This window comes from Elgaria multicarinata, chromosome 1 (assembly GCF_023053635.1).
Source record: "Elgaria multicarinata webbii isolate HBS135686 ecotype San Diego chromosome 1, rElgMul1.1.pri, whole genome shotgun sequence".
Lineage (NCBI taxonomy): Eukaryota > Metazoa > Chordata > Lepidosauria > Squamata > Anguidae > Elgaria > Elgaria multicarinata.
Genome location: NC_086171.1, coordinates 165,646,316 through 165,672,096, shown reverse-complemented (window position 1 = coordinate 165,672,096; position 25,781 = coordinate 165,646,316). Strand labels below are relative to the sequence as shown.

Here is a 25,781-nt window from a genome sequence, read left to right as displayed (position 1 = left end):
CAAGTCAGCTGCCCTTTGCCAGGAAGGAAGGTCAAGTTTCATACCTCAAAGGTGCCCCCTCCCCTGCCCCAATTGGCAGGATTTATTACCTCCTGCCTACCAATCAAAACTGAGCAGAAACCCAAGTTGGGCAGAGGACGTTTCACTATAAAAACCCGATGGACTTGGCTTCTCTTTTTATACAAGAAGAAAAAAGAGCTCCAGAGGGAATTTTCCCATACCAAAAGTGAGGTACAATGCAGCGTTGCTGGGCCTTTGCGGCGGTTATCTGCTTCTTGTGTTTTTCCAGTGACGCCTTCCAAAGGTAAGGCCATCCTTTTGAGTCAAGACCTAGCAGATGGTGTGTTGGAGAACTGTCTTTTTCTGCTTATGCTAAGCATAAATGTTTAAGCTGTACTTCACATGGCAAATTAGAGCCTCTCAAAGAGCAATTAGGAGCGAGGGAAATTGTCTGCTTTTGCATTTTTTGAAGGCCACTTTTGTGTGCAAATGGTGTCATTGTGGTAATCTACAGACATAGGAGATATAGTAAACATCCCCATCAAAACTGAGGGTGGTGTCCATTAAACTGGCCTAGCTTATAACTATTAAAAAAAAATTTTTTTTCCTATTATTTCCAGAGGGTAGCTGTGTTGGTCTAGAGTGCCATCTTAAGTACTTACAAATTTATTCTGACATAATTTTTTTATGGACTGTAAATAGTCCACTTCATCAGGTAGTTGTTTCACATCCTCACCTAGAATAATAGACACCCAAATCCAGTGAATCAACAATGATCTATCTTTCTGACATGCTTTTTAGTGGGTTTCTAAATACATATTGTTGGTCTTGTAGTTACTGCTTAAACCAGCTTGGTAACACTGGGGGTGTCATCACACGGGGGGAAATCGCGTTCGCTTACTGTCACTTCTCTGCCTGTGTGTTTGTCCCTCATTACTTCCTCTTTAGAAAGAGGAAGTAAACAACGTGCACATCCCCCATTTGGTGGGCCGTTTTGATCCCACTGATTCTCCTGCACACAGCAGGAGATAGAAGCAACTTCCGTCTTTAAAAATAAGTTGGACTTACTGGGATGTTTTTTTTTTTTGTGGCGCAAAGAAGGCTAGAAGGGGCAAGAGGCAGACGATGTCGTAAGAGGGACCCATGAATATCTGTGAGTGCCGAGTAACAAGTGTGCAATAAAACACTCATCTGATGGAGCTCAGGTTTAAGTAATTATGATTTCCAACTCCAGCAATGGTGTATTTTTGAGGAGCAACAGTGTCTCCTCTTAGCATCACTTTCCATGCAGCTCTGCAGCTCTCAATATTTGGCTTCCCATTGTTCTACTTGACTTCCAGGTTCAGTTTGTGTTGCTTTGTCTGTGCACCTATTCCTGCCTCTGTGCTTTGGACAGTGGAAGCATGGGCTTTCAATAGCTCTGCTACCATTGGTGTTGCTGCTTTGGTTCCCTAGCATCGCTTCTCCTCCCCCGCTTTTGTTGCTCAATACTTCCTCTTTCTCAAGGAGAAGAAAGAGGAGGTAAACAATGTGCATGTGGCCCATTCAGTGGGCTGTTTTGATCCTGTTGCTTCTCCTGAACACAGCAGGAGATAGCGGCAACTTCTGTCTTTAAAAATAAGTAAGAGTTACTGGGGTGTTTTTTTGTGGCACAAAGAATGCTAGTAGGTGCAGGAGGCAAACAACATCATGAGAGGGACCCGCGAAAATCCGTGAGTTCCCAATAACGAGCGTGCAATAAAACACTCATCTGATGATGCTCTGTTTGGTGAGAGAACTGGTGGGTGATGATCGTTTTACCAGAGAAAGAGAGCAAAAAAGGAACCTTTGGGAGGAAAGCGAAGTTCAACTTTGGGCATATTGATTGGCATAAATTATCCCATTCTCAGTGGGAGGGGATAGAGGCATAGGAGGCTGCCTTAGACTGAGTTAGAACTAGGGATGTCGGAGAAATCCGCCATGGAATCAAGTGAGTGTGGATTTCTATGAATCCAGCCTGTGGATTCTGTAGTGGACTGGCTTTTCCTGAGCTGCATGGATTCTGTGTGGTCTAAAAAATTAAAAATGAAGGAGGCTACCTGCTTGAGAAAGAAACAGAAAGCATTGCTTATCCATTAACTTGATTTACAACCTGCCTTTCTACTAAAAATGGCACTCAAGGCATTTTATTTCCTTATTATTTGTGGGGTGCAGGGGATTAAAAACAACCCAAATGTAAAGATCACATGTTTCCATAGTTTGGATGCCAAATATGATGCGACACTAAAAAGCAGCAACATTCAGGACAGAAGAATGTGCTTCCAACGACTGCTATATGCCTTTTAAATAAAATAATTGAATTTTATATTTTCTGTAAAAACTGCTTAACACTAGAGAAATGGCTTGCTAATCCATTGCAGGTATTTGCTGCCATCTAGAGCAATTGAGTGGACTATATGAAACCAAGGCAGCTTCAGCATGTGGATCAGCTCCCTGAAAAAAGGCTGGCTCACCCTGGTAGCAATGCTATGAAGCATAGATTGTGAGCTCCATCTGACGAGCGTTTTATTACATGTTTATTACTGGGCACTCAAAGAGTTTGCTCAGGTCATAGAATCATAGAATAGCAGAGTTGGAAGGGGCCTAAAAGGCCATTGAGTCCAACCCTCTGCTCAATGCAGGAATCCATCCTAAAGCATACCTGACAGATGGTTGTCCAGCTGCCTCTTGAATGCCTCTAGTGTGGGAGAGCCCACAACCTCCCTAGGTAACTGGTTCCATTGTCGTACTGCTCTAACGGTCAGGAAGTTTTTTCTGATGTCCAGCTGGAATCTGGCTTCCTATAACTTGAGCCCATTATTCCGTGTCCTGCACTCTGGGCTGATCGAAAAGAGATCCTAGCCCTCCTCTGTGTGACAATCTTTGAAGTATTTGAAGACTGCTATCATGTCTCCCCTCAATCTTCTCTTCTCCAGGCTAAACATGCCCAGTTCTTTCAGTCTCTCTTCATACGGCTTTGTTTCCAGACCCCTGATCATCCTGGTTGCCCTCCTCTGAGGGCAACCAGGGCTTGTCTGCGTCCTTCTTGAAGCGTGGTGCCCAGTCCCTCAAATGACGTCGTCAAAACCCCTCGTTAAGTCAGATATTTTTTTTAAATACAGAATTGCTGCGCTCTCCTGCTGTGTACAGGAGAAGCAACGCCATTAGAGCAGCAGGCTCAATGGGCCTTGTGCTCGTTGTGTATTTCCTCTTTTGAAAGAGGAAGTAGCTGAGGAACAAAAACACGGTTGGAGAAGCGACGGTAGGGAGCGTGTTTCCCCCCTCCCCCGGTGTGATGGAGCTCCCAATTTCCCATCAACATGGTTCTGCAGGGTCAGTACTTGCAGCAGTGTTCAGCTCGATAAGGATTTTTGAAGGAAGAAAAAAAATAGGTTATAGATAAGTTTTTTTTATTTTTTATTTACTATTGCATTTATAAGCCATCTTTTTTCCACCAAGGAACAAGCAGTCCATGACAAAAAGGGTGTTGGGTATCTAATTCTCTGCATTCATTGGCTGGTTCCAATTTCAAAGCAGGTTTCATTACACAATGGCCTGGTTCAGATGGTCTGGTCCTACCAGTAGACAGAGAGAAGCAATTGCCTCAGGCTAAGAGGAGAGACTTGTGTGCCATGAGACCTGCTCTGCACCCCCAAAGTTAGTCTGCCACCTCTAGATGCTGTGCCCTGTCTTTACTGTTGAAAACAGATTAATCTGCCAATCAAGTCAGGGGGGTTGTATATGGAATGGGAGAGGGTGCCATCTTGCTTTTTGCCTTATGCGACAAAATGTTCCAGGCTAGCCCTGATGATAAACCATCGTTTATTTTAAGAATAAACCTAGATGAGCCTCAGGATCAAAAGCTCTCCACCTCCACCCCAGCGTGGTTGCAAGGAGGAGTTTAAAAGCATTTGCTTCCATTTTAGATTAGCCACAGCTTGCAGTGTTACTATAGTTACCCAAACCTGATGAACTGTGGTCAACCTTAACTCTGGTTAGTGGAAACAAACCTAGTAAAGAATTAACCACAATTTAGGGTTCTTATGTAAAAATAAACTTGTGATTTATCTAAAATGGAAGTGGAATTTTCCACTCCCTTCCTCACAACTGCACCGGAAGAGGAGTGTACCTGAGCCAAAGCTCACTGGAGTTCATCCTCATCACCCTAAAACTAGGTTTAGTATTATGCCTAAACTGAGCCACTGTGAAAACAGGGTTATGAAAAGGATTAGGAGCATAAGAGGCTGCTTTAGACTGAGTCTGTTCATTGGTCAGTCTAGCCCAGTATTTATTTATTTATTTATTTGTTATTATTTATTTATTGCATTTCTATACCGCCCAATAGCCGGAGCTCTCTGGGCAGTTCACAAAAATATAAAATACAATATAAAAGCCAAAGCAGCAGCATTTGTTTATTGGGAAGAAGATGTTCAATCATGCCATTGTGACGGAAGGATTGTCTATAGTATTTAGTTGTTTAAAGAAGCATTTATCTTATTTGTGCAAAGCCCAGTATTATCGACGACTGGTAGTGACTCTCCAGGGTTTCAGGCATGAATTTTTCCAACCCTACCTGGAAATACTGGAGATTGAACCTGGGATCTTCTGCATGCAACACATATTCTCTACCACTGAGCCCCCCCCCCCCCCACACACACGTCTGATGCAGAGTAAGGCAGCTCCCTGTGGTCCTAATCCTTTCCATAACCCGGCTTTCACAGTTGCCAATTTATGTGTAACCCTAACCCATTTATTTATTTTTATTTATTTATTTATTACATTTCTATACCGCCCAATAGCCGGAGCTCTCTGGGCGGTATAGAAACCCATATATCCAGGGGTCCATAAATTGTGGTTTGGTTTGGGAGCCAACTCTTGTTTCTAGTCTCTATTGAGCTTTGGCTATTGGGTGGTATAGAGAGGGGGGGAATACATAGGCTTTCAATGAGGCAAGATGTTTAGGATTACAGGGGAGTAGCCATGAGTGGTTGGGTACAGCAATAGCAATGCCTTCCCTGCAAGCCATTACACAGATGCTACATTCCAGGATAAAAATCCACTCTGAAAAAGATGCTCTCTGCCTCTCCATGTTGCCAGCAGCTTTCAAAACATGTTCCCCCTATGATGGAGGTTTTCCCTATTGGTCACTAGTATTAAATTTCTAGTTGCCATGGGTAACCTGGTCATTATTTTGTTGACCTCTGCACATATTGCAGACATGACTGGGTTTGATCAACTCCCTTGTTTAATTCTCCCCCTTTGTATATATGCCTTTCAGGATTTCACTCAAGAAAATGCCCTCAATCCGAGAAACTGTACAGGAGATGGGCATGAAAGTGTCCGATGTCCTCCCTTCCTTGCAACATGGGATATACTATCTTGGTGAAGGGACTCAGAACAGAACAGCACCAACCATCCTCACAAACTACCAGGATGTGAGTGTTTAACATGCTCCTGAGGAAAGCGACCAGAAAATCAGGGAAACTGAAGCAGTTTCTAGAGATACTAGTGAACAGACTCCACTTTGCACAAGTCGCAATAGCTGTCAATTTGATACAGAGAAGCTTTCAAGCAAAGTTACACAGTTGCAGGAACTGGAGAAATTGTGCCCTTTGGCACCCCTAGGCATGGCTTCTGCCATGGTGTCCCCCCCCCCCCATAGCCCTAAGGGTGGTGTCTGTTCACTCCATTCCCCTAAGTGGGGGATGACCCACAGCAAAGCAGGCATAGAACTCGAGCCCTCGGCCTACTAACTCCTCTGGCTTCAAACTGTATCAGCTGCAAAGCTATGCACTGGTTAGGAAGGTCTGCCCCTACTGACAGAAAATGATACTACTGACATTGAAATTAATTGAAGGCGTAATCCTATGCATGTTTAGACAGAAAAAAACTCTTACAACTCCCAGCATACCTCAGCCATCTATGGCCACAGCTAGACCTAAGGTTTATCCTGGGATCATCCAGGGTTCACCCCTGCCTGAGCACTGGATCCCCTGTGTGTCACCTAGATGAACAGGTTTGACCCCTGGACGATCCAGGGATAAACCTTAGGTCTAGCTATGGCCTATGTTGGCTGGGACATGTTGGGAGTTTTAGGCCTTTTTTCTGTATAAACAGGATTGTGCCTTAAAAGTCATGAATATGTTTTAAAACAAAATAACTCCAAAGTGCCCACCCACAGGGTCCCCCTAATATGCATGCCAAGTTTCAGGTGTCTAAGTTTCACCGTCATAGAGCTACAGTGTGGACAGACGGGCAGGTAGGCAGGCAGACAGACATCCTTTTGTATTATTATTAGTTTTCTGAAATGAGCTGTGATGATTTTTTTTAGGAGTTAGCAGTCCCATCACAGCTCTCTCTCTCTCTCTCTCTTTACAATGTGTCTTTCAGGTGCAGTATTATGGTGAAATTGGTATCGGAACACCAGCTCAGGTCTTCAAAGTTGTCTTTGACACAGGTTCGGCCAACCTTTGGGTGCCATCCCACCAATGCTCCCCACTGTTCAGTGCCTGTGGTAAGTTTTGGGGAGAATCAGCCATAGTCATGGGAAAACTGTATGGAGATTTCTAGCTTCATGCATTTTCATGATCTACAGCTTCTAACCATTTCCTGATACGGCATAGGCTATGTTAATTCCCACTCCTTCTCAACATCAAGATTAACAAATAAGAGGTTAGTAGGGATCCTCATGCTTGTGCACAAGGTTTTGTACAGGTGTGTAATGTGTATGTTGCTACATTGGCCGTTTCTACACCTGTCTTTTTCCCCCGGGATCGTCCCGGGATCATCCCTGTGCATCCAAATGACACACAGGGGATCCTGGGAGCAGGCAGGGATGATCCCTCCATTTTCCTGGGATAATCCTTAGGTGAAGAAAGGGCCATTGTTTCACATGTATTATGGATTGCTGGATGTAGTGTGTTGCCTTCCCTACAACAGGCTTTTTTCATTTCTGGCACAACAGATTTACATCCAGAAATCTGCTTCTCTATGTTGTTTGTTATCAGCGACTTGCAGCCATGAGTTGCAGGGACATGTTAGATGGTTGGGCTATAAGCTACCAAATGGTGGATGGGATTCCTCCCCTATTTTTGATGCTGGTTCATCTTTTTATCCCCACCTCCCACAGTTCCAACAGGAGAGAAAATAATTGTGGCAGCTCCAGGGGTGACATAGCTACCCCCTCTGGGGATGTGTCTAGAGAAGGGGGAGGCTATCCTGATGCACCCCTGGAACACTTCCCTTTTGCCCACAGCTCCACTTGGGGGCAGTAACAGCACAACAGCCAATGTATTTTATTTTTTTATTTATTATTAACTTCACATATACTCTACCCTTTCCCCTCTTATGAGGAATCCAATGTGGCATACATAGTACTCCTCCTCTATTGGTATTCTCACAACAACCCTGTGAGGTAGGTTAGGATGAGAGTCAGTGACAGACTCAAAGTCACCCATTGAGTTTCATGGCTGTGTGAGGACTAGAACCCGGATCTCCAACAAGTTCAATAGGAATGCACCCCTGGCTCAAATCCCATCCATACCCTTGAGAACAAATCCCATTGAACTGGGCAGAATTTATACTTCTGCATAAGATGCATAGGAATATGCTGTAATTAAAGCATTCATTCATTCATTGTGGTGTGTGAGCTGTTTCTACTGCATTAATATGACCTTCCTGAATGCTAATAGTCCATTTCTTTCTTTCTTTCTTTTAGTTTCACATAGCCGCTACGACTCCTCCAAATCAAGTACATACAAGCCAAATGGAACTGAAATTGCAATACAATTTGCCCATGGATACATTAAGGGTTTCCTTAGCCAGGACATTGTCAGAGTAAGTGCACCAAGGCGATGACATCCTCCTTTCCTTCAGCTCAGGTGCCTTCTTGCTTCTGAAAGAAGGGAGCTAGTGCAAGGCTTTCCTGGATCCCATACAGTGTCACTGGGTGAGGTCTAAGCTGTGGGTTGTTGCAATGTCCGAACCCGGCGAGGGTGGGCGGCTGGGATGATTTTGTTTCAGGGTGGTTTATAAACCACACCAGCCAGCCATCTTCATGACAACTCGGGCCGGTGGAAGTAATTAGGCTAATTAGACAACTTGTGACAAGCATGTGTAGGGAAGGAAAATGAGCCACCAGGGCTTATTTTTCCTCCAAGGACATGTGAACCTGGTCAGTATGTCTGATCGGGAAGTTGCCTTCACAGCACTGAGTTGGTTCCGCTCCACTGTCAAACCCCGCAGTATCGCTGCTGTGGGATAGCGGAGAGCAGTCTTGATGGAGGGAGCAGCGCAGGCCTTCTGGTGGCCATTAGGCCTGCCAGGCCTGCCCCCTCCTCCTTGCCTGACTTCTAGTGACCAATCTGAGATTGCTTTTCACCTGGAAATGCCCCGACACAGCAGCAAAGCGAGGACTGAAGAGCTCTCTTGCCCTCTCTCCTGCAGGAAAAGTCAGGGTAAGTCCCTGGCTTTTATCCTGCGCATCTTCGCTGCTTTACCCCACAGTGGCTCTGAATCAGTGGCTGCATCATATAATCAGCACAATTGCCAATTCAGAGCCACCGTGGGGCAAAGGTGTTTAGACAGGCCCTAGGACAAACTGTAGTTTAAACTATGCTTTACTGAAACAAGCCAAAATCAACTGTGACTTCTGATCCTAATTTTTTCCCAATAATCCAGTTCAAATTAACCATCATTCCAAGTTTTGGACATAACAACACGATTTAATTTGTTTGGACAAGGAAGCAGATGCTTCCAATCTCCTCCTCTGGCATATACCGGAGGCGGAGAGGGGAGGGGGTTCATTTGGGCAGGCTCATTTGCACAGCATTAAGGTATGTCCAAATTGGACCAATGTTTAACAGCTTTGGGCTTGTACAGTCATGTTTTTAATAGGCTGTTGCAGTGGGTGGGGGAATCTGTTCAACCAATGGTGGTGATGGACGCCATCGGATTTCCCCCATTGCTATGTTTGTATTATTCAAGTCTGTGGTATAGAACAGCCACATGGCAGACCCCATGCTAATTTAGGTAGCTAGTGGAGCTGATGTAGAAAAGACTTGAACTATACAAAGGGTGTTTGTGAGTGTGAGAGAGATGTTTTTAGTCCCATTGCTTTGATAATACTGAATGTAGTAATTCACTTTCAAAAATGCACAACTCCTTTGCTCCTAAGCAGTTATTTTTCCTGTGTTCTTCTCTCCAGGTTTCTGACATCCCTATTGTCCAGGTGTTTGCAGAAGCCATAGCACTAGCTAACAACCCTTTCATCTATGCCAGGTTTGATGGGGTGCTTGGGATGGGATATCCCAGCCAGGCCATCGATGGTGTTACCCCAGTGTTTGATAAGATAATATCTGAAATGGTCTTGACATCAAAAGTGTTCTCTGTTTACTACAGCAGGTGGGTGATGCCAGGAACATAAAGTGCATACCCCAAACAACTGGGAGCAGCCCATAACTTGACCAGGCTTGAAGAGTGTTTACAAAGTATGCTTTGGATTCAGCGACAGAGGCTGGTGTACCTGGAAGGAGAGGGTTAATTCCCTCAGTTTTCCTCTCATAGCTCAGCCCATTTGGAATTTGAGCATGGGTGAATTTGAGTGATGACTCATTGTAGCTCAGTCCTAGGGTCTCTCTTGAACGCTAGTGCTCATGGTGAATGTTGTACAGATAAAGAAATGAGAGCCTCCGAGTATGTGCAGAGTGCATTTCCCTCAACAATGAGTAACCTCGGAAAACATCCCTGGGATCTGACAGACAGCAGAAGAGCTGGGTGGAGACTCTGAAACAGAGACTTTTTTTTAGCTTTGGATGCCAGACTGATCAAGGGCTTTGCTGTCATCAGGGCTCTGTGCAACGTGGCCCTGGGATACATGTTCAGCATGGGAAAACAGAAATAAAGTTTGTGAGAAAAATATTTGGTGTTTTATAGCGCTTTCCCTACAAGAGCGGGGAATGGTGGCTCTAATGTCAGCCGGGCGACGAATCTGTTCTGGTTTCAGTCAGAACTGTTCAACGTGTGGAAGCATCCCCATCAAGTTCCTTCTGAGCTTAGCAGCAATCCTCACAGTAGCTGTGGGGGAATAGCATTTTCCAGCAGCAATATAGTGTTGTGAACTATCCTTGTTGCAATGCAAAGTATTTTGGGGGGACTTGGGCTAGATCTACACTGCTGCTTTATAGCGGTATTGAAGTGCACGTATCTCTTTTGGGGCACAATCCACACTCCATGTACCACTTTCATAGTGTTATTTCCTGCTTTTTATTCCACATTCGTAATGATTTGACACAAGGTGTAGATCTGGCCTTGATTTTCGAATGGGTAAGTAGGACCCATCAGCTACAAAAGACATATATAGACCTGTTTCACACATAACAACAACCCGGAGTATGTGTTGAGTAAGGGTTGGCGTTGAATTGTGGGTTATTGTTGAATTTTGGTTTGCAGTGACGTGTGAATCCTGCACTATGGTTTAACTAGGGGTTGTTAACCATGAACAACCCAGAGTTCACAACCCAACAACAAACCATGGGTTCTCTTCCTGGGTTGTTTGGGGTTAACAACCCATATTTAAACCATAGTGCAGCATTCGCACAGCTATGATGAAATAACAAAAGATATACAGCTATTATGTCACTATTTGTATTTACTTTTTCTTTATCTTTTCATTGTGTCTGTCTAGGCCATTGACAAAGACAAAATTGTCGAAATGTGTTTGGCCTCCTTGTGATTTGTTTTTTTAATTCTTTTAATGTACATATTTGTCAACAAAGGAATCAAGTTGTAACTGCTAGTGCCATTTATGTTGTTTTCCTTAACTCGCTTGCTATCATTTAGTGCTTTCTGTTAAGGACAAGTGTGGTTTTTCACTTGTGGTTTCAGGATTTGCACATAACTTACAGTTCAACAACTCATACTAAACCCATGCTCTGGGTTGTTGTTACATGCAAAACAGGCCATAATATAACACTGACAAATGGAAAAAAAGATGCCTACATCTATGGAATCTCCTTGGGGCCATGGCTATGAGAAATGTGATAAGCACCTACACTTCAAATTGTACCACTATGCTGCTGCATATTACTGAGGGTACAAGGTTCCTTACCCCTTATACATTTAGAATCTGACAGGGTGTATCTTCTCTCCCCTATGGCCTTCTCCTACACTCATTTTGAGGCATGAGTGTGTGCATCTCTGCATTAAAGAATAAACCCACACCTTTACCAGACTTTTTTTCTTGTGTCTTTCCATATTCACCACGGGCTCCTTTAGACAGTAACCATGTGATTTGAAATTGAAAACTTCCCCTCTGGGCCATGCTCTATAAAGTGGCAGAATTAATCCCATGATATTTTAAATACTGGATTATCTCTGTTTTTTAAAAAGCAAGATTACTGGGGAAAAGTGCAGGACACATCCTGGAGGTGGACGGTGTCATGTAAGGACCAGCAAACTTCCATGAATGGCCAATCATGAACATGCAATAAGTCACTCATGTAGAGAAGCTCCGTGACTGTGTTTCTGATTTTTGACCTAGAAACTCTGAGTTGAACACTGGGGGAGAAATTATCCTCGGAGGAAGTGACCCATCTTACTACACCGGGGACTTCCACTATGTCAGCATTAGCAGGGAAGGCTATTGGCACATTGGTCTTAAAGGGTAAGTGTTATGTAATGTCTAAGCTTTAAAGTCGGGGTGGGGTGGGTGAAAACAGACTGGCAATCACTCCATAATCAACTAAACATCTATACAAGTATATTGGTGTCTGGATTTTCAATGAGCAAAACCATTTGCTAAATATCAGACCTAACTATGCAAACTAGATGCAAAAGGTGCTTCCAGATGGATGGCTTCGAGCACTACCAGCCAAAAGGCAACATTGTGCAGCTACTTTGCCTCTCCCTCCTTAGTGGATTTTCGGGTAAGGAATAAAAAAGATGGAAGAGGCAATGGGAAAACATGGCAGAGTTACAAATGGAAGACGTCTCTTCCTGCCCACCCACCCCCCAAATTCTGTGAATGTGGTAGGCTGATTACACAATAAAAGCCTCATCTGGAAGTACCCAAACTCCAACCCTAAACCAGAACTATTGGCCATTCCTTGTGTTACTGTTGTTATAGTCTGTAATAGTCAGTTTCACCATTCCTCAGGCTGATGTTGCTAGAGTGTGCTACTGAATTCGTCACTGGCTGAGGGCTACTCTATCTGCCTCTCACTCTTCCTTCTCTTCCTCTTCACACATGGCTCCAGTCCCATAACTGTTTCTTCAGCTGGTGTTCAATCCTTGGCCTTCTCTCTTCTCTTGCCTCCTTTCCTTCCTGTTTTGCCTGCTCCTTCTACCCTGCCCCCTCAACAGCCTCTTTTTAGCCAACATCTCAGTCTCCTCTTCTCCAGCCTTTTCACAGCTCATATTACTAAGCTTTTAGCAATAGGGAGTGCAGACACATCACACATCTCCTTGCCTTTTCATGGCACCTTTTTATCTCAAGTTCTTTACAAAACTCTCCATCCTCTAGCAGTTCGAATAGCCCAACAGCAGGCATTGTGTGAAACTCCTATGAAGTATCCATTCATTGAACTTGAGTTCTTTGCCGGGGGGGGGGGGGGCACAGACCCAACTCTTTTGAGCTTTAAAACTCTCTCCTTTTAAAATGGTAAAAACAATACTGAAAGCTTTATTTATTTATTACCCACATTTCATTATAAAATGCCAAAGCAGGGTACAACCAATAAAACACAATAAAATTGCACAATATTGACCAACCCCCCCCACACACACACAAAAAAAGGAAGGAAACAAAAGGAAATGGAGGCAAAGGAAGGAGTGATATTTTCATATGTTAACCTAAACTTGTTAACCTAAAACAAGTCGATCTATGATGCCACTCTAAAACATATACAGACTGGAGATGTTTGTGATGTGATTCTCTTTCTGTGTTCTGTGCTGCATTAACACATACATGGCACAAACCTCACAAGGCGTTGAATGCTATTTTTAGCCTCACACGTGACAGTTCCGTTCAGAATTTAAGAAGCTACTCTATGGGCATTTCTACATGAGGCTTTTATCCTGCACCTTTACCGGATCTTCTGCTTCCGGATTCTTTGCTCCTTTACCTGGGGGTTGTTGTTTTTTTCTCCCCGTTTTTCTTTCTCTGCATTTCTATATGTTTCATTACACAACCACTAGATGGCGCTGTGGTGTAGCAGAATTGCACAATTACATGGAGGGTTTCATGGCGTCATTCAGGATATACCAGACTTTCCTCATTAGAAAGGGGGGAAATGTGATAATGGTTGCAAAGCATGGGAGAGGCCCTGGAGGATGATAAAATCATGTAAAGGGTCTGCAAACTATTTGTTTGTTTGTTTGTTTTTATTTAAAACTTTTGACCAATCATGAATGCACAAGAACAGCCTCATGAAGAAAGGCTCTGTATGTTAGCTTAGGCATCCTATTACTTATCTTCTCTAAGCTATAGAAGGGTTGTGCTGTGCTAAAATTGGGATGGATAAAGTAGGTCTTTCAAACATAACTGTCTTTTATTGTTATGTAATATGTCTGTTAATAAAGTCCTCCTATGAGCTAATGTAGCATGCACACTACAGGATCTCAATGTCCAAAAAGTAGTAAAATTGAATGACAGCATCCCGTGGATATATACCAGGCTGATTGTGGTGTGGGTGGGTGTGGGGATATAGGGGTTTGTCTGAAATCTGAAAGGCTCTTTTGCTTTCTCTACAGGGTATCTGTAGGCAGTGAGATGCTGTTCTGTCATGAAGGTTGCACAGCATCTATAGATACCGGGACGTCCTTTATCACTGGCCCAGCCAGTTCTGTGGCTGTTCTGATGAGAGCCATAGGGGCTACTTTGGTTGAAGAAAGCACTGTAAGCAAAGTGAACACCTCCCTTCAAAGGTTGTCCTCTCCTCCAGGGGAGGGAAAGAAAACAATAGTCCAAAAAAGTCATGAGAAAAATAGGCATTGGATCTGAAATCTGGTTGCCTGGCCATGCGTGCAAGCACCCTCTTGGTATGCTAGAAATACTAAAGCAGCAGGTACAGTCTCCCAGTCTGGAACTGGCAACCTTAGCACTGCCCATTCTCCTTCTGAGTAATTTGCTGGTTCACACAAAAAGTGAAGAGGTCTAGAGGAAGCAATTTTTACTGGGAAGAAACATAGATTAGTATCTGGGCTGGAGGGCAGGGCTCTCAATGAGATTGGGTTCACATGGCCAGGGGTGCAGAATCACAAGACCAGGGGCCAAATCCAATCCACCTGGTCTCCAATCCACCCTTACGGGATTCCCCAGTTGGTCACACCCCCTTCCCTTGGCTCCACCCTCTTTCCCCCAACCACCGTTTGATGGCTTTGTGCGATTTTTCTCCATTCTAAAAGGTCAGCATGTCTCTCCTAAGGCTTAGTTACTGGCAGCAAGAGCTATGCGCTAAAATGTGCTGGCATTTTTGCCCTGCCCCTTTAGCCTTCAGTCCTGCTCACCATCTCAGAATGTGATCTCCAAGGTGGACCCCAAGGTGTGGACCCCAAGGTCTTCCTTTTCCTGAAATTCCTTTCTTCTTTCACAGTATGTCGTTGAGTGTAAGAAAATCCATTTGCTGCCTGATATTTCCTTCCATCTTGGAGACAGAGACTACACACTCAGTGGCTCTGCCTACGTCCTTCAGGTGAGATGCCCGATAATGATTCACAATAAGTGGGACTGACATTGGGAAGCTAGGAAAAAAACAGGAGCTGGAATGGACATACTTACGGTGCAATCCTATGCATATGTAGACAGAGAGAGAAATCCTACAGCTTGCAGCATGCCCCAATAAGCCATGTGGGACTTCTTTGTAGGACATTTTTCTGTCTAAACATGCATAGGATTGCAGTGTTATTTCCACGTGAATTCCAACAAAAAGCATGTTACTCTCATGGAAGTTACTCCTTATAGGATTACTTGCAATTATAACAAAGCAAAACAAAAAAGTTTTGCAGAGACAACAAATAACAGCACCACTAACAAAGGGGAAAAACCATATCCATTCACTGTAACTATTCACAACACAATTGGTTTAAAAATAAGACTCAAAACTACATTAATGAATGTTATATATATAACTTTATTGCATATTAGCCACCTGGGCCATTCGCAAAAAGATAAAACAATAACATACCCACTGCGAGCTTGCCACAAGCCAGCGGAAGTGCTACAAATAAGAGTAACTAGGATAACAATTGTCCAGGTTATATTTACAATGTTAACCAACATATAATATTGGATATTAAAATTAATCGTTTGAGACAATCAGTGGTTCCCGGGCCTCCATAGCCCGGTGTACAAATTTCGCAGTCCTAAAAGATATATAATAGTCTGTACCAGCCAAAAGAGTAAGGACTACACCTTTAGAAGTCATGAAATTAAACCTGGGAATTAAAGGCTCAAGGTATTGTTTCCTCAGCTCCGCATACCTTGGGCACTCAGCTAGGAAATGAATTATATCCTCGGCTTTAGGGCAACCTGCTGGGCAATCTACATTGGTGCTAGGGTGATTTTTAAAGCGTGTTTGCATTACAGCTTTTTCTTAACCACCCTTTCTTAAACAGCCAATATGCACGAAATATCCATTTTTGTTCAGCCTCAATTTTAAATCTACAGAAATGGAAGCTAAGGCAACTTTTCATTGATTGGGCTGTAGTTATGACATAGGTGAAGTGGAGATTGCAACAGAGTTACACTGCAATTCTAATCCCCTTACTAAGAAGTAAGTCCAATTTAAATCCAGTGGGCCGACCTAAGGGGTTTGGAATCTGATTGTTTGATTCACCAACCAAAGTCACTCATGTAGAGCTGTTTTGATGGAGGAAGGGATCCAATGGCAAGGCAGGTTCTCAACCACCCCCCAGTGCTGGTTCCCTGTTTTTGAGGGCCCATGGCAAGACCCACTCAATGAGGGGGCCTCCCACGGCAAGTCAACCTTCTCACCACCATTGCCACCAAGTTGCTATTGCTTTTCATCATTGTTACTACTTGCTTACTTGACGGGCAGAGAGCCAGTGAGCAAGTAGGCAGTGGCATCTACTGCTCCTCCTTCTCACAACTACCATATTTCTTCGATTCTAAGACGCCATCGACTGTAAGACGCACACTAATTTCAGTACCACCAACAGAAAAAAAGCTTTGATTCTAAGAAATAATAAATGACCTGCGATTCTAAGACGCACCCCGTTTTTAGAGATGTTTATATGGGGGAAAAGCGCGTCTTAGACTCGAAGAAATACAGTATTGTCTGGCTAGAGCAAGAGGCAGGTGAACAAGCAGGTTGCAATGATGAAGAGGAAGAGCAAGTTCAGGGGTCTGTTATCAATAGGCTCATTGCTGGGCTGTGGGCCCTTGGCAGGTGCCTAACGAGGACTACCTTTGACGCCAGCCCTAACTTTTCACTTTGGTCTCATTCCCAAAATATGAAACAGCACTGTGTACTTTTCAAACCTATGCACCCTATAACAGCCTTCCCCAACCTGATGCCCCGCAGATGTGTTAAGAGAGCCAGTGTGGCGTAGGGGCTAGAGTGCTGGACTGGGACTCATAAGATCTGGGTTCTAGTCCCCACTCAGCCATGGAAGCTCACTGGGTGATTTTGGGGGCAGTCATGGACTCTCAGCCCAACCTATCTCACAGGGTTGTCGTTGTGAGAATAAAATGGAGAGAATTATGTATACTGCCTTGGGTTCCTTCAAGGGAAAAAAGACAGGGTCTAAATGCAATAAATAAAACTCCCATAATTCCCAGCCAGTGTGGTCAATGGCTGTCCCACACATCTGGTGGGCATCAGGTTGGGGAACGCTGCCCTATAGTGTAGGATCTGAAAAAGTGAGCAAAGATCTCTGTGAAAAGCAGAGAGGGGTGAGAGAACAAATTCTGGTAGGGGCTTTTGAGACTGGAGAATTAGAGCACAGCTCAGCAAGGTATGAAATGGGGAAGCTGCTCACAGACCAACACTGACTGGCATGATCCCGTATATGGAGCTGTCCCATTGACTCACTTTCCTGCTTGGTTGGACCTTTCTCTCTGCAGCCTACCAACTATGGGAAAGAGCTCTGCGTTGTGGCCTTCTCCGGTATGGACATTCCTCCTCCCCTGGGTCCTCTCTGGCTCCTGGGTGCTGCTTTCATTGGGCAGTACTACACCGAATTCGACCGACAGAACAATCGCATTGGCTTCGCCACATCTCTCTGACACCAGGAGAGTCCTATTTTGGAGGATGCCAACATTTGAGGAGGGACTACTTAAACTGTGAAAGAGAATGGCTTAATAATATATTGTTTTCCAAAGCACAACATGCTTGTGTCAATGTGTATGCAAAACCCACTCGTGATTCTGTTGTCCAGCGAAGGGCTATACACCAGTGGTGACACCCTGAATCACATAATCCTTGGACTTCACTCTCCTCTTCCTGTATTGTCCACTGAAGTCAGGTAGTTGAAAGCTTGTGATTTCCATCTTAAAGCCAGGATACTTATATTCTTTCCTATCTTAAACTCTCCTCTGAAGAGTTTTCATTGAAGACTTTCCCTTTCTACTTAACACAGGAAATAACCAGAATGTGGACAACTTTTGTGGCTACTTGCTTCATTTTTTGAGGTTATTAACATCAGTGCAAAAAGGCGACACTCCACACATAGCATGCTTATCGATTGAGGTATGATCAGGCTAGATATTGAATTGAAAGCTAATGAAGGAAGGTGAGAAAAACAACTTTGAGGGTGAAATCCTATGCATGTTTTGACAGAAAAAAATCCTACAATTTCCATAATGCCTGAGCCAGCATGGCTAGATGAGGCATTCTGGGAGTTGTAGGACTCCCCTCCCCCCGGTATCTATCTAGTCCAGCACTCTGTTCACACAGTGGCCAACCAGAAATAAACAGGTAACAGCACCCTACTGCCCACATTCCCCAGCAACTGATGTATGTAGGCTTTCTGCCTTGGCTACTGCAGGTAGTGAAGTAAAATCACATCTACATTACATATTTAAACTGTTTGAAAAATATTTACTTTACCCTAACAATATGGATTTCACCCAAAGGGCTTTGGGAAAAATAGTCTTGTGAAGGTGGTGACAATAGAGCTTGGCTTTCACAGCGCTATATTTCCTGGGGACCCTTGAATTGGAAATGTGCTAGGATAGCAGTGCCTCAAACTTAAGAGGTATACTACAAAGTCCCTATTTAAAACCCACATTCTGATCTGGTAATGTTTTCAATTAACATTGCTAGCCTGTAAGTCAGCCTTCCCAACCTAGCACCCTCCAGATGTGTTGAACTACAACACCCATAATTCCCAGCCATTGGCCATGCTGGCTGGGAATTCTGGGAGTTGCAGTCATAGAATCAAGGAATCATAGAATAGTAGAGTTGCAAGGGGCCTATTAGGCCATCGAGTCTAACCCCCTGCTCAATGCAGGAATCCACCTCAAAGCATCCCTGACAGATGGTTGTTTGGCTGCCTCTTGAATGCCTCTAGTGTGGGAGAGCCTACGACCTCCCTAGGTCATTGGTTCCATTGTCATACTGCTCTAACAGTCAGGAAGTTTTTCCTGGTGTTCAGCTGGAATCTGGCTTCCTGCACCTTGAGCCCATTATTCCGAATCCTGCACTCTGGGAGGATTGAGAAGAGATCCTGGCCCTCCTCTGTGTGACAACTTTTCAAGTATTTGAAGAGTGCTATCATGTCTCCCCTCAATCTTCTCTTATCCAGGCTAAACATGCCCAATTCTTTCAGTCTCTCCTCATATGGCTTTGTTTCCAGACCGTTGATCATCCTCGTTGCCCTCCTCTGAACACGTTCCAGCTTGTCTGCATCTTTTTTGAAGTGTGGTGCCCAGAACTGGACGCAATACTCAAGATGAAACCTAACCAGTGCCAAATAGAAGGGAACCAGTACCTTGTGCGATTTGAAACTACACTTCTATTAATGCCGCCCAAAATAGCATTTTCTTTTTTTGCAACCATATAACACTTTTGGCTCATTCAGCTTGTGATCTACAACAATCCCAAGCTGAATATGAGCCAAAATGTGATGTGGCTGGGCTGCATGAATAGATTTGGAAGTACAGCTTCCAAATCGCGCGAGGTACTGATTCCCCTCTATTCGACACAACTGGATGGCACCAGGTTGAGTAGGCCTGCTGTAAGTGATTGCATGGTTGAAGGCTGGGGAACTCGTAGCCCTTCAAATGTTGCTAGACTACAACTCCCATCATTCCTGACTACTGGCCATGCTGGCTGAGGCTGATGGGAGTTGGAGTTCAGCAACATTCGGAGGGTCACAGGCTCCCTCCTCCTCCAATTGTTGTACATTTGTACACATGTGCTGAACAGTGGAGATGCCAATTTAGGGTGAAGTCAATTTTTGAAGACATAATTGAAAGTCTTCTAATGATAATGATGACCAAGGGGTTAATTTATTATCACAACTTTTTCCTTCAGTGATTCTAACTGTAAACTTCTGAAGAAGGGAATGGGCAAGGCACAGGGCAACTCAATGTGCATCTTCCCCCCCCCCCCCCATCAGGACTGAAATCCTTGTTGTGGTCTCACATTCTGAACATCAATAAACTTATCTGCAAAGTGAGGTTTGCTCTTTTCACACGGTGCTCTTTTAAAATGATCTCTGTAGGGAAATATAAGTTTATTGTAATGCGTGAAGTGTGCTGCAACTGTGTGGTTTACAGCACAATTCTGTGCATGTCTACCCAGAAGTATGCCCCACTGAATTCTACCGTAGACATTCATACAGTATAAAAAGAAAAGAGATGCATCACACCTCTCCTTAAAATGAGGGCAAATGAAGACACAAATTTGCATGCAAGTTGCATGTGATAATTTATCTGTATTCTAGGAACACTGCTTTACAGTGGCATGGTGGAAATTTCTGAAGTGCAGGCACTCATCATTACAGTTGCCACAGCCATACCCCCAAGTAGAGTTGAAAAATGCAGGCAGCTGCATTGATCCATATCAACAAATCCAATCTAACAGTTTTCACTTCCACCAGGAGCAGTGAAGCTAACTGCCCATTCAAGACCAGGCCACCCCAAAATATTTTGCATTAGAACAGATAACATATTGTTGCTCATAACATTCACTTCCTCCCAGCTACTGTGAGGATTGCAGCTAAGCTCAGAAGGAACATGGAATTCCACGGGGGCTGGCAGGTGACCCAAGTACCCCTGCTAATAAAAAAAGGGCCAGTGTTGCATCCCTGTGAGCCCTGGTTCCATTACAACGCTGTATTGCCATTAGAGTGGAAAGGGGGAAACACAGATATCTTTACTTTCATGTCAACAATGAATCCCACAGTGCAGAACACATGGTCCCCAATGGTCTCACCATCACCCATCTCTACTATGCATATCGTGCAAACTGAAGATGGTAAAATTGATTGTGTATCGGATACTTTTTGACTTCATTCAAAATCCAGTCTACACCAATGCATACTTTGTGGAATTAGTCTTGCACACTTATCAGAATGGAGAAGGCTACTCTATCACCAGCAACTCAAGACATAATCGCTCCCAAATCAAACATGGCAGTAGCACAAACAATATCAAATACAGTAATAAATACACAAATTAGGCCAATGGCTTTAAAAACAATATATATACATCCCTATAATGATTCCATCTTAGCTCCTGGTTCGCCTTCAGCAACCGAGAAACCGAAGTCCAAAGTACACCTGACAGCTTTGATAACCCCAAACAAGGGAGGATTTCATTCTCTTCCAGAAAGAAATCACCACTCAGTATTTCTGCCACTCAGTCTCTTCAGCTAAAACATCAGAATGACTCTGAGCCCAGCCTATTATCACCTCTGCCAGTAAGTGACAGGACAATTTCCTGCCTGCCTTTGTGAAGGACATGAAGATTTTGGATGATAGCCACTAGTGACCAGCAACTGGGAGATATTAGCACTTCAAACTGTAACCAACAAGGCAATTAGGCTAAACTGAGTCCCACAAAGAAGCTAGGACAATTATAGCCATTCTGATTAAAATAATTAGTCATTCAACTTCATCAGAAAAGGAAAATCACTCCCTGAAGCTCTATGGCCCTTATTCAGCTACCCAAATTAGTTTGAATTAGTTAGCTGGTTGTTTATGGAAGAAGTATTTTCTTCCCTGTTACAAATTAGCACAATTGAAAAGTAAATGACTCAAATTTAAATGAGCCTCTCCCTTCAAAGTTTACTCACCTAAAGGTGTTTTTGGCTATGCTTTACTAAGGTCTAGTTTAAACAAGCAGTGAAGGAGATGAACCTGATTCTTGACTGAACCACTATCGGAGTACAGGTGGTGCTCACATGAGTTTAATGCTCCTCCATTCAAAAAACTAACATGCCTAAGAGAAGTTCACCACTCTGCTGCTAAGATCATCTTCTTGGCTCGCCGCTCTGACCATGTTACTCCACTGCTGAAATCTCTTCATTGGCTTCCAATTCACTTCAGAATCCAATATAAACTTCTCCTGTTGACCTACAAAGCTTTTCACTGTCTAGCTCCTTCCTATCTCTCCTCTCTCATCTCACACTATTGCCCCGCTCGTGCTCTTCGCTCCTCTGATGCCATGTTTCTTGCCTGCCCAAGGGTCTCTACTTCCCTTGCTTGGCTTCGTCCATTTTCTTCTGCTGCCCCTTATGCCTGGAACGCTCTTCCAGAACATTTGAGAACTACAAGTTCAACCGCAGCTTTTAAAGCTCAGCTAAAAACTTTTCTTTTTCCTAAACCTTTTAAAACTTGATTTTGTTCTGACTTTATACTGTTAGTTTTACCCTACCCAGTGCCGGTTTACCCTACCCTGTGCCTGTTTGCATTCTCTTCCCCTCCTTATTGTTTTATTATGATTTTATTAGAATGTAAGCCTATGCGGCAGGGTCTTGCTATTTACTGTTTTAGCCTGTACAGCACCATGTACATTGATGGTGCTATATAAATAAATAAATAAATAATAATAACAATAGAAGGGTTCTAGATAGGGGAGCCACTTACACATTGCCAAAATAGAGGACAAAAAAGGACACAGAATAAAAGAACTTAAGAGCTTTGGCTATTGGGCAGTATAGAAATGTAATAAATATATAAAGAAAAGTCGTGCTGGATCAAACCAAGGGTCAATCTAGTCCAGCGTTCTGTTCACACAGTGGCCAACCAGCTGCCCACAGGAAACCCACATGAGTGCAACAGCACTCTCCCACCCATGTTCCCCAGCAACTGGTGTACATAGGCATACTACTTCTGATACTGGAGGTAGCACATAGCCATCAGAACTAGTAGCCACTGAATCAATACCATTAGAGAGATATCTCATCCCCATTTGGTTTTTTTTAGATTGTCAGTAAATAATTACTCCAATTCCGAGACTATTTAACTCAGCAATGAAACTGCCCTTGAGCTTTTCTAGGGCTGCTGAAAGCTGCCTTCGCATATGTAACCTTTCAGATGCTTGGAGCCATGTCATGCTAATGTTTTTAACATGTACATATAAAAATGTGGTATAAATATCACACAATACAATGTAAAATTAAGCAAAAATTAACATATGGAGCTGTCTCAAGACCTGGATATGGCTCCATGTGTTGATTTATGTCATTTTACTTACCGATTTGTGAAGTGTGTGTGTGTGTATGTTTAATAAAACAGAGATGGTTCTGAACATCTGAGGAGTTACATACAACAGAAAATTTGTCAAAGGTGTTTTGAGGTATAGAATGAATGGTTGTCAGGTGTACTGTCAGCATGCACCCAATGCTTTTATCAGTGAGAAAACCTACAGTGGTTCATGAGTTATGGTTGAACACAATGTACAGAGGCTGGGAAATCATTTTTCCAACCATAACACCAGCCGTCTTTCAAACCACAATGTACCTTGGGCAAAGGACCAGCACATGTGTGGAAAGCGATGAAAAGCAGGAGCCCATTGGGATGCACACGTCACTGTTGAACCACAGGGCTCTGGGACTTAGCAATCAACAGCCTGAGTGCTCGGACATGTGAGTTAGTATACAGGCCAAGTCAAAGTTGCCACCTCACTCCTGAGAGAAATCAGCTGAGGGAAAGTCAACAGTGCTGGGGTTAACAGCTTGGTACCCATAGCCTTCACCCCATAGCCTACTTCCCATTAGATCCACTAGGCCATACCATGCACCACTATCAGCAGTGATGGGGCTAACAGCTTGAGTGTTGGTTGGCAGATAGGAAGTTGAGATGTCATACTGGACGGAGAGAGGAAAGCCAGCACTCAGCACAGCAAAAAGTTAACAGGGGCTGTGGCTCAATGATAGAGCACCTGCTTTGCATACAGAAGGTTCAATCCCCAGCATCTTTAGTAGGATTGGAAAATCTCTCCCCTATTATTATTATTTATAACATTTATATACCACCCCATAGCCAAGGCTCTCTGGGCAGTTTACATAGGATAAAAACAACATACCAAAATTTAAAACCACAAAAACATCCCTCTCCTACAGGTGATGGTTCTCCTAGGCCCTCTCAGCCAGCCAGTTTATATATCCCTCCCAGGAAGGGAGGAAGGACAGTGGAAATTGTCCAAGCAGCTGGCTTAGTATCTGGGACCCCAGTCCTGCAGGGAGTGGCAGTCTGTCAGGCAGAAAGTCCACAGGGAAGAGCAATAGTGATGGCAGTAGCAGCAATGATACAGACCGGTAGCAGCAAGCACTGTCTTCTCCCCTGGCAATGGGTTTCCCTCTCCTGCAGGTGATGGTTTTCTAAAACCCTGGAGAGCTGTTGACAATACTGGGCTAGATGGACCAACGGTCTGACTCAGTATAAGGCAGCTTCCCATCCTAGTAGGGAGAGAATTCTATTCTGTCAAGATGCTGTTGCAGAAAACGACTTATCCAGTTTCCCCATCAATCTAGTTTCTCTTGATGGCAGAACATGCAATAGAGTATCTGATGATGACTGCAAACTCCAGGCAGGTTCATATAAGAGGCTGACTTTCAGTGGTCTTGATCCAAAACCATTTAGAGCCTTGAACTGGGCCTAGAAACAAATTGGAAGCCAATGAAAGAGGCCTATCCATTGCTGAGGTTAGTGCCACTGCATTCATGCCCTGCTTCTCAAAAAATGTTTGGATGGCCACTGTTGGACAGAATACTGGACTAGATATGGCTTTTGTCTGATCCAGCATGACTCTTCTTTTATTGTGTTCAGTGTAATCAATCTAAGACTGGAGTAATGTGCAGGGCTGGTGCCAGGCTATTATGCCCCCTAGGCAAGGTAAGCTACTTGCACCCCCCCTTTTTTATTTTATTTTTGGCCAACTTTGATTCAGCTGTTCAAGAAGAGTTTCTGAACTATTATATTTTCCTTTTATTATGTTTTCTTCTTCTTAAAACAGCTAATTTGTATAAAACTGTGACCCTTAAAGGACAGTACTGCGCTCCTCTGAGGTCTGCGCCCTAGGCAGCTGCCTAGTTGGCCTAATGATAGCGCCAGCCCTGGTAATGTGGTCTCCAAAGAACATATAAGAAAGCAATCTGGCTAAAGCATTCTCCACCAGCTGAAGTTTCCAAACATTCTTCAAGACACAGAGAGTGTATTGCAGTAATCTAAATGGGAAGTGATTAAGGCATGGATCACTGTGGCCAGAACCATCTTCTCCAGGAAGACGTGCAGTTGGTTTACTAGCCAAAGCTGGATAAAGGCACTCCTGGCCACAGCAGAAGCAATGCTGGAACTGGAAGTGCTTGCAAGCCATGGACCTGATCCTTCAGAGGAAATACAACCATCTAGAACAGTCTGTACTCCCAGTCCTGGCTCAGATTGTCTACCGACCATCAGAACCTGGTTGTTAGGAAAGTAACCTCTAAATTGAACCATTACAATGTTGCAATGATGGAATGAGGGTATGTCAGCCACTGCACCACACTTACCTTAATCATGACTGGCACCTTCTCCCCCAACCCCCCGGGACATTTCAACTTTAACAGTTGTGAGGTAGGTAGAAATTAGACAGGTGCAGCTCTCCCCATGGCTACACCACCATGCTGGGATAAGCTCTGTACGCCTCTGTTTACAAGTTGCTGAGGGTGCTGTTACACTCACATCCTACTTGTGGGTTGATCACAGTGTGAACAGAACGCTGGACTAGCATGGCTCTCCTGATGTGCTTAAGCTGCACCTATTGAATTCTTGCATGTTACACACCTGCTGGGCGGCTCGATCCTAACTACATTTCCTTGGAAGTCAATCCTATTGAGCGCAGCGGGGTTTCCTTCCAAAGAAACATGCTTCAAAGAGCGGAAGGCACAAATGTCGGGGTTGACGCTTCTCCCCCTTGCCTATCCTTATGCGAAGCAGCCTTCCCCCACACTCCCTGGAATCTAGCCTTACTCAGGACGAGGCTCCTCCTTAAGGAACAGAGCTGGCGTGCTTGGCGTTTACCTTGAATCTCCAGCCTTGGCTGTCAGCAAGCTGCTGCTGCTGCTGCTGCCGCCAACGGAGCCTGGAGCGGTACCCAAGTGCACCTTACCTGGCTGGATGACAGCAGCAGCATCCTTTCACCTGCTTGACTAACCTTGCAGTGCTGCTGCAGCGCGGCTGCTGCTGCTTCGTCTTGAGACGAGGCTGGCCTTGGCGAACGCTTCCTCCCTCTGACATCACAATCCGACCAGCGCCGCCTGTTCCAATAAGATCCGACTGCGCTGGGGGGAGGGGGTGGGGCCGCGGCGAGGATG

The 25,781-nt window shown here is 44.1% G+C and overlaps 1 protein-coding gene across 1 annotated transcript; it reads left to right on the top strand.

Moving 5' to 3' along the window:
• Window positions 1-236: 236 nt before the first annotated feature.
• REN (renin) lies at window positions 237-17,304 on the top strand. The gene is made up of 9 exons (XM_063119271.1): window positions 237-304; window positions 5,297-5,453; window positions 6,409-6,532; window positions 7,736-7,854; window positions 9,224-9,420; window positions 11,558-11,680; window positions 13,768-13,912; window positions 14,610-14,708; window positions 17,102-17,304. The coding sequence occupies exons 1-9, from the start codon at window positions 237-239 to the stop codon at window positions 17,261-17,263; spliced, it is 1,194 nt and encodes a 397-aa protein (XP_062975341.1). The 3' UTR covers window positions 17,264-17,304.
• The last annotated feature ends 8,477 nt before the right edge of the window (window positions 17,305-25,781 follow it).

What these genes read in the sequence shown, in the direction of transcription:
- REN (XM_063119271.1), top strand. Translation starts at nt 237, where the DNA reads ATGCAGCGTTGCTGGGCCTTTGCGGCGGTTATCTGCTTCTTGTGTTTT. An exon ending in TGGCACATTGGTCTTAAAGG is followed by an intron (nt 11,681 to 13,767) that starts GTAAGTGTTATG and finishes CTTTCTCTACAG; the next exon opens with GGTATCTGTAGGCAGTGAGA. An exon ending in CTTTGGTTGAAGAAAGCACT is followed by an intron (nt 13,913 to 14,609) that starts GTAAGCAAAGTG and finishes CTTCTTTCACAG; the next exon opens with TATGTCGTTGAGTGTAAGAA.